Source organism: Durio zibethinus, chromosome 28 (genome assembly GCF_047325235.1).
Source record: "Durio zibethinus cultivar Kanyao isolate XHJ-2024 chromosome 28, ASM4732523v1, whole genome shotgun sequence".
Lineage (NCBI taxonomy): Eukaryota > Viridiplantae > Streptophyta > Magnoliopsida > Malvales > Malvaceae > Durio > Durio zibethinus.
The window spans coordinates 1,407,833-1,422,634 of record NC_143189.1 but is presented as its reverse complement, the minus strand read 5'-3'; the positions used below and the strand labels follow the sequence as shown (position 1 = coordinate 1,422,634).

The 14,802-nt window shown below is 34.9% G+C and overlaps 4 protein-coding genes across 4 annotated transcripts; 2 read left to right on the top strand and 2 right to left on the bottom strand.

Moving 5' to 3' along the window:
- Nucleotides 1-439: 439 nt before the first annotated feature.
- Nucleotides 440-3,856, bottom strand: LOC111280404 (uncharacterized). Its single transcript, XM_022867752.2, has 2 exons — nucleotides 3,712-3,856; nucleotides 440-2,009 (listed from the first exon to the last, which is right to left on the bottom strand). The coding sequence occupies exon 2, from the start codon at nucleotides 1,931-1,933 to the stop codon at nucleotides 635-637; it is 1,299 nt and encodes a 432-aa protein (XP_022723487.1). The 5' UTR covers nucleotides 1,934-2,009; nucleotides 3,712-3,856; the 3' UTR covers nucleotides 440-634.
- Nucleotides 3,857-4,169: 313 nt separating this feature from the next.
- On the top strand, nucleotides 4,170-6,767 carry LOC111280403 (iron-sulfur cluster assembly SufBD family protein ABCI8, chloroplastic-like). The gene is made up of 2 exons (XM_022867751.2): nucleotides 4,170-5,690; nucleotides 6,281-6,767. Exons 1-2 carry the CDS (start codon nucleotides 4,251-4,253, stop codon nucleotides 6,497-6,499), a joined length of 1,659 nt encoding a protein of 552 aa, XP_022723486.2. The 5' UTR covers nucleotides 4,170-4,250; the 3' UTR covers nucleotides 6,500-6,767.
- Nucleotides 6,768-7,079: 312 nt separating this feature from the next.
- Nucleotides 7,080-7,680, top strand: LOC111280277 (uncharacterized). Its single transcript, XM_089756897.1, has one exon. It carries the CDS (start codon nucleotides 7,226-7,228, stop codon nucleotides 7,556-7,558), a length of 333 nt encoding a protein of 110 aa, XP_089613023.1. The 5' UTR covers nucleotides 7,080-7,225; the 3' UTR covers nucleotides 7,559-7,680.
- Nucleotides 7,681-8,903: 1,223 nt separating this feature from the next.
- On the bottom strand, nucleotides 8,904-12,717 carry LOC111281105 (protein DETOXIFICATION 40-like). The gene is made up of 7 exons (XM_022868717.2): nucleotides 12,049-12,717; nucleotides 11,308-11,939; nucleotides 10,247-10,303; nucleotides 9,743-9,981; nucleotides 9,525-9,643; nucleotides 9,362-9,448; nucleotides 8,904-9,248 (listed from the first exon to the last, which is right to left on the bottom strand). Exons 1-7 carry the CDS (start codon nucleotides 12,397-12,399, stop codon nucleotides 9,186-9,188), a joined length of 1,548 nt encoding a protein of 515 aa, XP_022724452.1. The 5' UTR covers nucleotides 12,400-12,717; the 3' UTR covers nucleotides 8,904-9,185.
- Between the last annotated feature and the right edge of the window lie 2,085 nt (nucleotides 12,718-14,802).

Genomic DNA, 14,802 nt, shown 5'->3' with positions numbered 1-14,802 from the left:
GTATCAGTAGTCAAAAACTTGGGCTCCTTGAGAAGAATTGACCTGAAAGGCAGTAATTTAGGCCTATTTCTTTTCAGAATTAAACCCAGTTCCTGGTCTTGGCCCGTGAACTGTATATAATTCAAATAGAGTTGGGATAAATCAGGAGCATGAGAATGCAAAAGAACAACGAAGTCGGAAGGCAAAGGTAGGTTGGTAAAATCTTTCTCATTGAAAGATACTTAAAAAAAAGATTGTATATAATAAAATAGATGTAATAAAAATATTTTAAAAGATTGTATATAATAAAATAGATGTAATAAAAATATTTTGACCATTTTATATACCCGTAAAAGTTATGCTTAATAAAAACAGAAAAATCTTTTAAAAGATGAAAAAAAAAAGATTTGTACAGTAATTTATCTGATTAAACCAAATTCAATGCTTTTTACATCAAATATTTCATGATCAAGTTGAAATTTAATTTTCGATATGAATTCACCAAGTGCGATTGCAAACAGTAACCATTACAAATAATCCAAATTAGAGACAAAGTGCCTATTTGCCTTAAACTCTCAACTATTCTCAGTCATGATTTGCATTGGTCCTTCAAGCCTTGATTTTTAAGGCTCGTTCTAGTTTCACAACTCGAAAACTAAGACTGTGCTGGTGGAATGGCATCTTTCGCATTAGATTCCACACTATTGGTGTTGGCAGGCCTTAAGGAACTACTAACTTCAGGTACAATCATTCTTGGAAGAACAGATTTTTCAGCAGCAGGCTTGGGTTCAGATAGAATAGTTTCTACCCCAAATATCATTATTGGTAGGCTGGTCATTGATTCAGAGCATGGAGTTGTCACAGTAGTTGTTGCAGCATCATTAGCAGATAATCCATCCATGTTAGATGCCTCATCTCCACTAATAATCTTCTTAGCAAGCTCCAATCGAGTATCATGTGAAGTATCTAGATCTCGCCTTGACGAAGCCTGTTTTTCGAACATGTTGATTCCAGTGGGTTCACAAGGCATGGCTTTAGGTTCAAGTTCAGAAAATATGGGAGTTTGGTCGTTGCCAAGGTAAAGGATTTTCACATCATCATGAACCAATTCCTGTGGCTTAAGATCAGAACTCACGGCCTGGTGTTCAACTTGAGGCTTCAGATTTACAGTCTTGGCAGCTGGCAAAGTAGCAGTAAATGTTGCAGACACTGGCTCAGATGCTTTAGGTGCCTCTGCGTTAATAATTAGTCCCTTCATCTGTTTGAAGGCTTCAAATCCCTGCAGTGATTGATTATGTCCAACGGCTTTATCATTCTGCAATCCAGAATCAAAGATTCGTTCTTGCAGGACCTTTTGTCCCAGGGGAAGACCAGTGTCATTTATTGGCAAGTTACCAGCTAGAGGAATTAGAATAGAGGCAAATTGGCTCTCAGTAGCAGCAGTGGCACCAGATTGAAGCACAGTATGTAGACCTTGGTCTGGAAGGTTAGGTTCGTCATTTTTATGGCCAACAGGCTTCTCACTTTTCCCAGATGGACGACTCACAGCATGGAGCTGACCTTGAGGGTTTACAAATGGGATAGGCATCTCTTTTCTTTTGTACATCTTAGCATATCGAGCCACATCATTTGCAGCACTAACTGGAGTGAATCGCCCTGGTAGAAATATAACACCTCTAAGATGCGTGTTGGTATCACCTACTTTAACATTAAGAAGATATCCAGCATCAAATGAACCTTCGATGACACCAGAAACCATCTGACCTACCACGTTCTCAGAGGCAGGGTTACTTGTTCCAACAATCTGCTTTTTTTTCTTCAGACTGTCAGATGCAGGTGCTACAAGTGTGTTGTCCCCTTGAACACTCTCATCCTTGTGTGGACGCCCACGTTTCCACGTCATAGGGGGGTCTGCTAAAGAAGATAAGCTAGCCCGTTGATCCTGGCAGCTCATCCTGCACAAATGGATCTACAAACTCCTTTACACTATCCTATTATAATTCCTTGTACGATAATCGTTCTGAGTTTACCTGCAACCACAAAAGCAATTAAAATTTTTGTCATCAATATGACCACACAATTAGATGGTAAAAAACTGTAGTTGATCAACAATACACTAGTTCTACTTCCTTTGCCATGCCATTAAACCATATTTCACAAGAATCAAAGTATACCAAACTGTATACCATCAGGAAATCCTGTGGATTATTATTAACATAAGATTGCCTATTGGTGTGATAACTAAGGCTCCTTTGGTTGGTGCTTTTGTTTTTCGTTTTTTTTTTTCAATAGAAAGTGAAAAGCAAAAAATAAAAAATAAATTGAAAACAAGGGATAACTAGAAAAAAAAAAAAAGCAAAAGCACCAAACAAACAGAGCCTAAACGTTCTTCTTGGAGTAAGCTCAGGTTCTGGTCTAAAATTTTGATATTATTATGTCCTCAATGCCATGAAGAAATTATATTAATGTTTTAATTTTCAGAAGTGCTGATTACTATAAATGGGTTAGATTTGAACAGCTAACATCACCAACTAAATGGAAGAGCTATGGTGATGAGCTAAGATATGCATGTCAAGAAGGTTGTCTATGTAATAGGTAGATACAAAAACAAGCCAGATGGATATACATTCAATTATGACAAGTCGTGATTGTGATATCTTACATTGATGCTTCGCAAATTTTGGGCACCTAAGCAGAGGATATACATTCATGACAGATTGTTGCAAGGTTTTACTCAAAATAATGACAAAAACTAAATGCTTCCTAGTTTCTCTTTCTACATACAATTCATTTTGTAAAATAAGGTTCACAAAATAAAAGCTATGATATCAGGATCTTGTAAGACCTTCTTGCCATCTCTACGAGAATAAGTTCCAACCTTTTTTCTTTTTGTGGTAAAATCATATAGATATGATCTGCTAAGGATGGTGGATGTGCAAGCAGGGCCATAGGTTTTTGCTTGATTGTCTATTTATATTATTTTGCCTACAGCAATGTACTTGCTGGTCTTATCTGCCATTGAAATGCTAAGCGAATCCCCATTTTGAACCATGATTTCTTCACCCAAGACTCATTATCAAGGACATTGAGACTTAACAGAACAACAATTTTTTTCAGATAAATAGTTTCTAACATGGAATGGTTCCCAACAGAACTAAACATTAATTAGAAAAAGAATACAGGGACAATCACAAACACCAACCAAGGATAAAAGAGAATTCTAACTTCTAATAACTGTGCATAACAAATATAAAGCCCGAAACCATTCTATAAAACAATGCCAACCAACCTATACATTCCAAGAGGACAACCTGCCCTTTTCCAACAGAACTACATTGACATTGGATCAAAATACACCTTAAATATATAGAAAAATTGAGCACTTAATCAAAACCCAAATCAGGCAAGCTAGACAATGCAAACACCCTTTTGACACATTTCAAATATGTCATAGATTTTAAAGTGAAAATGTCAGGCTACAAATAAAAAAATACCATTTTTTTCGCAACCTAAATAGGCAAATGAATCTCAGCTAAGTTATGAACTAATCCACAATTCCAAATAAAATCTGTTACTCATTCCATCATTAAAACATAAATGAAAGAAAAGAAAAGAAAAATAAAGTCACCAATCAGTTGTGCTTTATTTCACCTTTTTCCATTAAAATTTTTAACTATTAAACTAAACTTTTTAACCCAATGATGATAACATAAAAGTAAAAACTTAACAAACCTGTGTTGTAGGAGGGATTCCAAATCACTTGAGTAAAAATGGAAGGTGAGGTAATCAATAAACAAATCCATAATTTGCTGCTTTATTAATAATAATAATATTTTCTTTCTCTTTTTGTTTTTTTTTTAGTTCTGCTGTTTGGTTCGCGGGATAGTATAACGACCGAAACGCGAGGAAACCAGGAAGTGAGTTGCTGTGGGCTGCCTTCTTTTTGGGCCTCCATCGTGGGGCTTCGCCTCAGCTTTCAAGAAATTATCAAAAGTAAAGAAGGGATGGATTAAACAGTCGCGTTGATAGAACGTTGAGACGCCTTATCTATTAGCCCACAGGAGCCTCGTGTGGGCTGTTGATGGGTTCTAAAATGGTCACCAAAGGGCACGTGTTGTCCACGAGACAATCAAACAATCTCAGCCAAGAAAAATCAAAATTAGAAGTAAGAAACCCAAAATTTTCATTTCACTTCTTTTAATTTTGATTTGCTTTTGTATTGTTTGGCGTCTGCCGTTTTCTTTCTCTGTCCTGAAACCACAGCCATAACAATGGCTTCCTTGCTAGCCAACGGCATCTCAAGCTTCTCACCACAAACCACTTCAGATTCAACCAAGTTCCCAAAAGGGTTTTATCCAAAGCTCGATTCCGTCAAACCCATAACTCCAAAACCGCCAAATTCAAGGCTTTTCAAAGTCAGAGCAGATGTGGGTTTCGATTCTCAGACCTTGACGTCAGATCTCAGCTCTTCATCAGGTAAATCCTACGATGAGAAAATACAGGAAATTCTTCGAAACCGTGATTATAATAAAAAATTTGGCTTTACTATGGATATTGATTCGTTTTCGATACCCAAAGGGCTTTCTAAAGAAACAATTCGTTTAATTTCTTCTTTGAAGGAAGAACCTGATTGGATGTTGGAGTTTAGACTGAACGCTTATGAGAAATTTTTGAAAATGAAAGAACCCAAATGGTCTGATAATCGATATCCGCCAATTAATTTCCAAGATATTTGTTATTACTCTGCGCCCAAGAGGAAGCCAACTTTGAATAGCTTAGATGAGGCCGATCCTGAACTTCTAAAGTACTTTGATAGATTGGGTGTCCCTTTGAATGAACGTAATCGATTGGCTAATGTTGCGGTTGATGCGGTTCTTGATAGTGTTTCAATTGCCACTACACATAGGAAGACTTTAGAGAAAGCTGGGGTGATCTTTTGTTCTATATCCGAGGCAATCAGGGAGTACCCTGATCTAGTTAGGAAATATTTAGGGAGAGTTGTGCCCAGTGAGGATAACTATTATGCAGGTTTGAATTCAGCTGTTTTTAGTGATGGGTCATTTTGTTATATACCTAAGGATACGAAATGCCCAATGCCGATTTCAACGTATTTTCGGATCAATGCTTTGGAAACTGGGCAATTTGAGAGGACTTTGATTGTTGCTGATGAAGGGAGTTTTGTGGAGTATTTAGAAGGATGTACAGCACCTTCTTATGACAGGAATCAGCTTCATGCAGCTGTTGTTGAGTTGTATTGTTCTAAGGGTGCAGAGATTAAATACTCCACTGTGCAGAATTGGTATGCTGGTGATGAGGAAGGAAAAGGTGGGATTTATAATTTTGTTACCAAGCGTGGACTTTGTGCTGGAGATTGCTCGAAGATATCATGGACCCAAGTGGAGACAGGGTCTGCAATTACTTGGAAGTACCCGAGTGTTGTTTTGGAGGGTGATGATACTGTGGGTGAGTTTTACTCTGTAGCACTGACGAATAATTATCAGCAGGCGGACACGGGAACAAAGATGATACACAAGGGGAATAATACAAGAAGTAGGATTATCTCGAAGGGTATTTCAGCTGGAAATTCAAGAAACTGTTACAGGGGGCTTGTTCAGGTTCAATCAAAGGCAGAAAATGCTAGAAATTCATCACAATGTGATTCAATGCTTATTGGTGATAGTGCTGCTGCAAACACCTATCCTTACATCCAGGTGCATATGTTTGATTTTTTGGCATTTTTTTCCAATATTGCTTTACTTGTGTCTGTACTAATTTTTATCACCTTTATCTTTATGATTATTCATTTGGGTAAGCAGATGGCTACCCTTTCTTTTCTGTTTGCTTTACCTTTTTACCCATATAATATACTGCTGCAAAGCTCAAGCTTTTGGATTGATTTTTGGAGCATGCATGTGTGCGCTTTTTCTGTCTGTTCCAACTCCTTGTCATCTGTGTGTATTACTCTATGCTGACAAATTTTTACTGTCATAACCATGCATGCTACAAAATATAAATCCATGACCATGTTTACTCTCATTAGTCATTACTCTCTAACCATGCTTAACAACAAGAGCTCCTTTGTTCAACCTCCTATGAAGAAAACAGTGGAATGCTAGTTAGGGTAGAATTTTATTCTCATTCTTGTTTTGACAAAAATCTTTTTGATGCTTCTACTGTTAATAGTTACTTCTTAATAGTGGCATTGCATTATTATGTCTGATTTACTTTTTGCTTATTTGTTGCACCAAGAAAGTAGTAGCTCCATTTTGTTGCTTATGATTGGATTGCTTTTATTTAACAGGTTAAGAACCCCTCAGCTCGCGTTGAACATGAAGCCAGCACCTCCAAAATCGGTGAAGATCAGTTATTTTACTTTCAACAGAGGGGAATTGACTATGAGAAGGCCATGGCTGCCATGATTTCTGGTTTTTGCCGTGACGTTTTCAATGAGCTTCCTGATGAGTTTGGTGCTGAGGTGAACCAACTCATGAGTTTGAAGCTTGAGGGATCCGTGGGTTAAACATGATGAAGTTAGCTCAATTCAGGTCAATTTGGATAATGAAATAATTGTCAATGAGTTCAATAATGTTCAAGTTCTTGGGAATCTTTTGTATATGATGACTACTTAGTTTTAATGTACTATTGCTGTTCCCATTTCCCAGCATGTCGTTTGGAACAATAAATTTTACATGTTTCATGGAAATGTGTACCTAAACCTTTGTATATACTCATCACTTGGACCTATAACAACTGTGTAATATACATCTTATGAGTTCGTTTTAGTCAAATTTTGTTTGCTGTGAAAGCATTGGTCTTTTATATTTGCCTCCTTTGATTTCTAGATCTCTCCTCATTGCTATCTGGCATTCATTTGTTTTTTGTATTTAAAAAACCAAATTTAATTTGATGAAACCTGAAAAAAAAAAAAAAAAAAAAAAAAAAAAAAGAAGAAGAAGAAGAAATTTATTATTAATTTATTGGAAGAGAAAACCCTAGAAATTATCAAGTGGCACGCTGTTTCCAGAGCAGGTAAGTTTTCATACAGAGGAAAAACCAGCTAATTAAAAATCAATATTTCTCGTCCATTATTATTTTTTTTTCTAACAAATTAATATCAATGCACATGTACAGCTCATTACAGTATGACATCTCAAGTCACAACGGCTTGGTTCCCTAATAAATACTTGCTTCAATCCTATATGTCACATCTGTCTCTTGTTAGTAAAATTTATCCTATAGAAAAAGCATGGCTGTTCTGAGGAGATCATATGGTTACTCAAAGGTGGATAAGGAAGACCAAGAAGAGATAAGTCATCGACGAGCACAGTTCTTGATCTACAAAGTGCTGGAACAAGCAGATTCTAGACGAAGATCATCGTATCTACGAATCAGATTGTGTAGGCCAAAGGTGAAGATTGGGAGAAGATTGAAGAAGTTAAGGAAGAGTGCATTGGTTTGTATTTCTGCAGCAAAAGTTGGTGTTTACAAGCAGGTTGTTAATCATTTGAAAACTTGGAGACGCTTGTTTAACCTTGGTGATGGAGCCATTGCCAGCCTTCCCCTTCCTTTGTTCACTTGAAATATATATATATATATATATATATATATTCTCTTTTTGTTTTGTTAAAATACAAGAGTGATTGTGTTATCTTCTTGCAATAACAAGTTTTTCTGTTAAAACCAGAGCTTTCCAGCAGCTATAGCTTGCAGGTTAATCTATTTAGTTGAAAAGCATTTTCTACTTTTCTTTTTGCCTTGAAACCATTTTCTTTCCTCCCCTGTTTTCTTGGGTATGCAAAGAGCACTAAGAAATCAAGGACGGCATGAATGAATCAAAAGAACAATAAGCTTGATTAATTAATTCAAGCCTGGACTAATGGGGTGTCCCGAGCGTCTTCTCCTTTATCAATAGATTCAAAGGCTCACCAATATGCTTGAAGGGTCATCAGCTGTGCATAAGTAGATTTCGACCTTCTACTAGCCTACCAATCTTTAGCTTCAAACAATGGAACCGAAGGCTGATAAATTGAGGTCTCCGCTGGTGAGGTGAGCAAGAGAAGATAAAAGCCTGTTGGAACGATGCCGGTGGCCAACTGGCCTCTGGTCAACCCAGCATGAACAACCTGGCTTAATTAATGCTCTTAAAAAACAAGTATATTTTGCCTTTTGGGGTTCTGGAATAGATCATTGGATATTCCGATTCTATGATTATACATTCAAAACAGCAACAAATTAAATTATTACTTACTCTTTTGCCTCTCATCATATATATATATATATATATTCATGCAAAGCACACCTATTTTATATCTTTTGCATTGATTCAATTTTTTTTTATGTGTTTGTATATATAAATCCACGTATATTTTCGCTCTATTATGAAAATTTTATATTTTTATTGGATATTTTAACATGCATTAATATGAATAATTTCATAATTATGACCTGTATCCAATTGAAAAATAAAATTTCAATTATAAACATAATGTTTTAAATTTTTTTTTTGTAAAACATATTATTCACTTGTAAATATAATATTTATCAAAAAAATTATTAATAAAATTAGCATTCAAAGTTATTAGTTTTCATTGGATACCTCAACGAGATTCCAACTTAAAAGTTTTTGTTCCAATCTTAAGATGAAATGAAAGGAACATACAAAAAATAAATAAATAAATACATACAAAAAGAAAATAATAAAAATTCAAAATTATTAGTTTTTTGGATTAAAAATCATTAAAATCATGTTAATAAAATTATCTTCACCTTCCTCTCTCTTCATTGTTATTTAAAAAAAAAAAGAAAAATATATTTATTTTTTAAAAATTGTGTATGGAATATAGTGCATTTTAACCATAAGTTATAAACAATAAGCGTCAAATAGCATGAAGAACTAGCAAAATTAAAAAACAATCATGAATAAATTAGAGCACAATGGGAACATATGTAGTTTTTATTTCATTGAATAAATCAATCAAACAAACCTCGATTCTGAACCAAGAGTCAAAGCCAACAATATTTCAAAGCTTATATATAGCCCATGAAAAACTATCAGAACAACTTGTAGCAAGCCATTTTATTAGAGCAAGAGCAAAACGCCATGGTAGTAGCAGTATTAAGCTTAGGGTCAATCAATTTCTCACCCAATATTTCTTCATTTTTTATGCATTGTAGGCAAGCTTAATAATCTCTTCGATAATTAGTTCTTAACTAAGAAGAGGCTCCTTCTTGTCTTCCCATCTGTCCAGCCGCTTCCTTGCTTTCTCCACCTGAAATTTCAGTAGGTTCATCAATGCTAGCTTCATCGATTTCAACTCCACCATTCATGCATTGCAAAAATTAAACAGATTACAAACTGATCAAACGTTTCAAAGGTACTTGCCTCTTTGTTCCAATCTGTTCTAAATGTCACCCACAACAAAATGATGCTCTGCATCGCTGTTCCTCCTATCATCCCGGACCATATTCCCTGCCCAAAGGTAAATGTTGAATAACAAATATGTTTTCCCGGAAACGATTACATTATAATTTCTACGAGACTTTACCTTTGCACCAAGGTTAAACTTAAAACCAAGAACACAGCCCAATGGAATCCCAACCACGTAGTAGCATCCCACGTTCACATAAGCTACAAATGCTTGCCATCCACATCCAACAGCCACCCCTTCATCAATCAATTCTCACTTCTAAGTTAGAAACTTTCAATTCCCACCAGTGAAAGTATCTATAATTCATTAGCTGGTGGTTTCAAAAATTTTCTTACCAGATAAGACAGGTTGAACCCCATTAAGAATAAGAGTTACAGCTAAAAGCGGACAAAGCTCCGACACTGCTTTTGCCACGGTCTCACCCTCCGTAAATGCATAGCTTATTACATCCCGTAGAGATAAAATAACAACAGCTTCCACTACAGAAATGACGAAGGAAACCAAAGTCACTACGGCAACCGAGAATGCCGCCGACTTGGGATGCCCGGCTCCCAGCTCATTGCTGACCCTAACACTGTTTTGATGGAAACAGAAACGCTAGCAAAATTAACTTTTGGTTTCAGCTTAAATATCGATTTGATTAAAATTAAAGGGAGTTCAATGTAATTATTCTTCAAATTGTTTTTATTTTTTTAATTGATAGAGCAATTTCTTTGTCTTTTTGAAGACTTTTCGGGGTTATAGAAGCATGTTTTTTGATCCTTTTGCTTGTGGAATTGAATCATTAAATGGTAATATTAACCGCATAGAGGACTAGCGTGGTCCTGAAAGTGACGAACCTTGCAGCTGCGTTGAACCCGACTGAAACCATGAACAACAACCCAGATATAGCCATGCTGCACCATTGCAACCAACATTCATGGTCAATTAATAGTTGAAAACTGCCAGTGAGTAAATATATTTGCCAGAAAAGAGCAATCAAAATAAAGCATGCATATCAGAATTGTACGCACCATCAGTGTTTGAATAAAGCAAAATGGATGGGGCACCTATATGAATTACGGTACTAATGCTTTTCCTTCTCAAGATAGACATCCACTAATATTCTAGTCACAGAACTTGGAAAAGCTAGCAATCATTTTTTTCTTTATTTTCCTTGCAGGAAAAGAAAGCTTCACGTTTGGTTTAGTCGGGGGCTCCAGGCACAGAACAAAGATCTGGGATTTTTGTTTCCCTTTCACATTGTGTCAAGACATCGTCTCTAGAGTGGACCAAACGAATATTATGATCATGCAGCATGCCGAGAAAGCAAAAGGAAAAGTAAAAAAAAAAAAGTTTAGCATGTTTTTCACGACTTATCGATTTCATGGAAATTAGTAGCAGAGAATATATATCGTCAAATATCGTCGGCAATAAAAATGGAGATATTCGAACCCATCCTTTACTCCAACTCCATTTATATACATTGGAATAATGCTTGTATGCAGTTTGTAATAAAGTAATAAGGTTTTATTCCCTCTTTTTACCCTTTCATTGAGCAGATATCTCTATAATTCATGATTTCATGTACTGCTTAATGTAGACTAACAACGAAAAGTGAACAAGAAGCTGTGAAGGGGAATTACTGTATATAAAGAAAAAGCTGATATTTTTAATTGTATGGACGAATTAGAATATGAAACATGATTCCATACCGATGACTGTTGGGTTTTTCCACTTCGAAGAAAAAATTATCGGTCAAAAGTTGAAAGACGAAAGTTAACAAAAGACAAATCATGATCACAAGCTAATTAATGTCTCTATAATGGAATTAACTGAATTTTTAAATGATCAAGAATAAAAAAATGATGATCAATCTTATCATTTTAATGTCAAAGAGTGGACTTGCTAAGCTTCTTACCAGATAGAAAGAGAGTCCAATGCAAGCTCAGGATTCTCCAGCAAACCAGCAATCAAGACCAGTATCTGAAAGTACCACGTCTCCAAGCACAGCATCACGGCCGAAGCAGCTGACAATTTCAAGAAGTCCCATAACCCAGAAAAGGCCTGCAAACTCAGCCCAGCCCATGTAAGCTTACACTTTTCACTCATTAAGATGTACACAATCTGGGCCACCACTATAATCCACCATGACAGACTGAGCACCAGAGAAGCACCTATCAACCCCAAACCCAGCTTGTACACTGCTAGCCAACTTAGCAGAAGGTGCACCACAAGCGTGGCAGCTGATATGTACGCACTTGGAGTTACAATGCTTTGAGATTGGAGGAATTTTTGTATGGGGAAGTTCATAGCGTAAGCAAATATTTGTGGGATCAAACCATAGACGAAAACAGCAGCCGCCGATGCAACCTCGGTCGATTCGCCTAGTAAGATCAAGATTGGCTTGGACAAGACATACACCACCGTCAGTGGAATCCCTGTTAGAGTAAGGACAATGGTTGATCTTTGAAGATATACCCCTAACATGTCATATCTAAGGGCCCCATAAGCTTGTCCGCATAGAGTTTCTACAGCACTTCCCATTCCTAGCTGCAAAGATGTTGGTTTTAACAGATAAAATATGAATAAAAACCCATTAGAACATACTAGTACGTGAATTAACAGGAAGCAAAAGGAGTAGAAGATATAGTTATAGTACCATGAGGCCATAGGCAAGGAGTTGGATGCCGCTGTTGCCAAGTGAGGCGGCGGCCAACTCAAGATTGCCTAGATGACCACAAAAGACACGAGTGGATAAGGACATGAAATTGTTGATCATATAAACAAAAACCGCCGGTGCTGCCAGGCGGAAGAGGAGACTCAGTTCAATCCTTAAGGCCAATCGGAGACGCCTGCAAAATGACAGCTCGGTTCCTGACAAAACTTTCTCAAGTCTAGAGTCCACCTCATGGACATGGTCACGACTGGCTTCTGATGACTCGTGAGTTGGTGGCAGCTGACCACCCATGGAGTTCAGGATTGGCTGATCCAGCTCCTCTTGACAATCCATGATTTTCTTTACCAACAAGTTCTAGCTATGGTGATACTAATTTGGAGGATATTGATTGGCCCTAAAGAAACGAAAATATAAGGAATGGGACTTTTTTTCCCATTTTTTCTTTGTATTCTTACAGGGTCTTGTTTGCAATAAAATGATGCTTGATGCCGGTGGCCATGTCAGGAATACTTGTGTTATTCTATCTCCTATTCTCGGGATTCTTTCTTTTTATGGCTGAATCAACTAATGATGATTATAGTATACTGTCTATCACGAAAAAATACTATATACATCCAAAAACTAATGTCATTTTCTTCCGCCAGCCATGTTATTTATTTTTTCATTTTTAAATTTTATCTATTTAACCTATTTAAAAAAATATTACGTACTTAAATCCTCTTGCATCCGTAAACTCCAAAAATATATTTCACAAATACATTATCTAAAGGAAGCTCAATTGACTCGTTACCACGTTACTATATACACGTATTGGTAATTTTCTATCTAAATTAAAAAGGAAACACTTTATCACTCCATTTTATTAGTACAAAGTAGCCTTTGACTTATATTTGAATACGTGGATTTAAACTTTTTTATTTTAATTTTTAATTATATAATTACTCATTTTTAATAAAAAAATTAACGAAATTAATTTAAAAATTTTTATCTAATCTTTGCCATATATGTTTAATCAAATCATCGTCAAGTAAAGAAATGAAGCAATTATAAAGATTAATTGACTTGAATAAACCAGTTAATATATTTGATTGTTTTACATCTTATTTAAGATCTTCAAAATGATTTGTAAGTAGTACATATTTCAAATTTATACTGAAACAAAAAAAAAAAAAGAAATGGTTGCTTTCAATTTCCGTTATAATAGTACGTCTATTTTTAGGATTTTTTAACATTTAATATTATTTATACTGATATTTATAGCATTGTCATGAATTTGAATAGCACAAAGAGGGCCTTCCTTTTTTGTACTACTACTAGCTATTTTGTTTTTTTTAAGTAATTTAATACTTACTTTAATCATACAATTTTAATTAGGGATATCAATGGATCAGGTTAAAATAAATTTTTGTTTGTTTCGAAATTGATTCGATTTTTAAATATATAAAATTTGAATTCGACTCGATTTGATAATTTTTTATTATTTTTATATTCGAATCCAATCCGATTCGATATTGTATAAAATCATATCTTATTCGATCTGACTTGAAATTAATAAAATATTATTTTTAATATAAATATAAAATTAAATATAAAAAATATATATAAATAATTATAAAATGAAATAAATAATTAAAAAAATTATTTATATATATATATCAGATCAAATAAGATCGAGTTTGCCTAAAACCCAATCTCGACCTAATCCTAATTTTTTTATCATGTCACCCGATTCGATATCTGACTTTTTAAAAAAAAATCAACCTTAAAAAATCAAATTGAGTCGAAATCTGTCAATTTCAAACTTTTTTTACTTTCTCTAATTTGAACTCTTATAAAATAAATAAATAAGCCTCATGACGGTTCAGTGGAGATAAATATTAAGGAATAAATAAATATTTAACTAATTAAGATAAAAAAAAAGTTATAAAATTTTCCAAATTTCTCCTATATCGAGGGTCTTGATCGAATTTAATTTATAAAGTAGTGCCGGTTCCTTTCCCAATTGTCCATAGCAGCATTAAATATGGTTCTCTTTCAATTTTTTTAGAATAAATACACTCCTTTTATCTGTTTAAAAGCTAACACTACATGTTCAATAGGTCCCTCTCCTGAAAACTCAAGCTGTGCATGGCATGTTTGTCTTAATATGTTGGATTGGTTGGTGGTCCAACATTATTCCATGATATTTATTATTTAATGTTGCTTTCCTTTCCTTTTTTTTTTATCACATAATTGGAGTGAACATTAATTGGTTACATCATTTTTATGCAAATTAAAAAATTCTTAAGTGGCCAATTGTATCTTATTTCAATGGTAAAGATGAGAGTTGTGAAAGTGGCTAAAAAATTCTTAAATCAGTTTGTTTGACAAATTGTTCAAAGAGACTAAAGCTATAAATTTTGATATTTGCTATAGTATCGCCGTCATTTACAATGACAATTGCCATGTTATAGTAAGTTGTCGAGATGGAAAGTTAGACGAATAAAGTTTTAGAGAAAATTCGATTTTGACACTTAGATGATGTCATGGGAATTTGAAGAATTATTGTAAGAAGGATTGGCGCCCAAACAAATTAGAAGTGATCACAACCATTGATGCATCACGTGATGATGAAGGAGTTGGTACCTTTTTTTAAATTTAAACGATAGACCAATAGCCAATAGTTTAAGAGCTTCTAATTAATCCTATCCAACATATGTTATTACTATTTCATTGCATAAATTTGGGATTGATTGA

Bases quoted from the DNA above. Each gene is read 5' to 3' on its own strand.
- LOC111280404 (XM_022867752.2), bottom strand. From the start codon at position 1,933: ATGAGCTGCCAGGATCAACGGGCTAGCTTATCTTCTTTAGCAGACCCC.
- LOC111280403 (XM_022867751.2), top strand. From the start codon at position 4,251: ATGGCTTCCTTGCTAGCCAACGGCATCTCAAGCTTCTCACCACAAACC. The intron at 5,691-6,280 runs GTGCATATGTTT...TTTATTTAACAG, and splicing joins ACACCTATCCTTACATCCAG to GTTAAGAACCCCTCAGCTCG.
- LOC111280277 (XM_089756897.1), top strand. From the start codon at position 7,226: ATGGCTGTTCTGAGGAGATCATATGGTTACTCAAAGGTGGATAAGGAA.
- LOC111281105 (XM_022868717.2), bottom strand. From the start codon at position 12,399: ATGGATTGTCAAGAGGAGCTGGATCAGCCAATCCTGAACTCCATGGGT. The intron at 9,644-9,742 runs GTAAGAAAATTT...TGATTGATGAAG, and splicing joins GGTTCAACCTGTCTTATCTG to GGGTGGCTGTTGGATGTGGA. The intron at 9,449-9,524 runs GTAAAGTCTCGT...ACCTTTGGGCAG, and splicing joins AGTTTAACCTTGGTGCAAAG to GGAATATGGTCCGGGATGAT.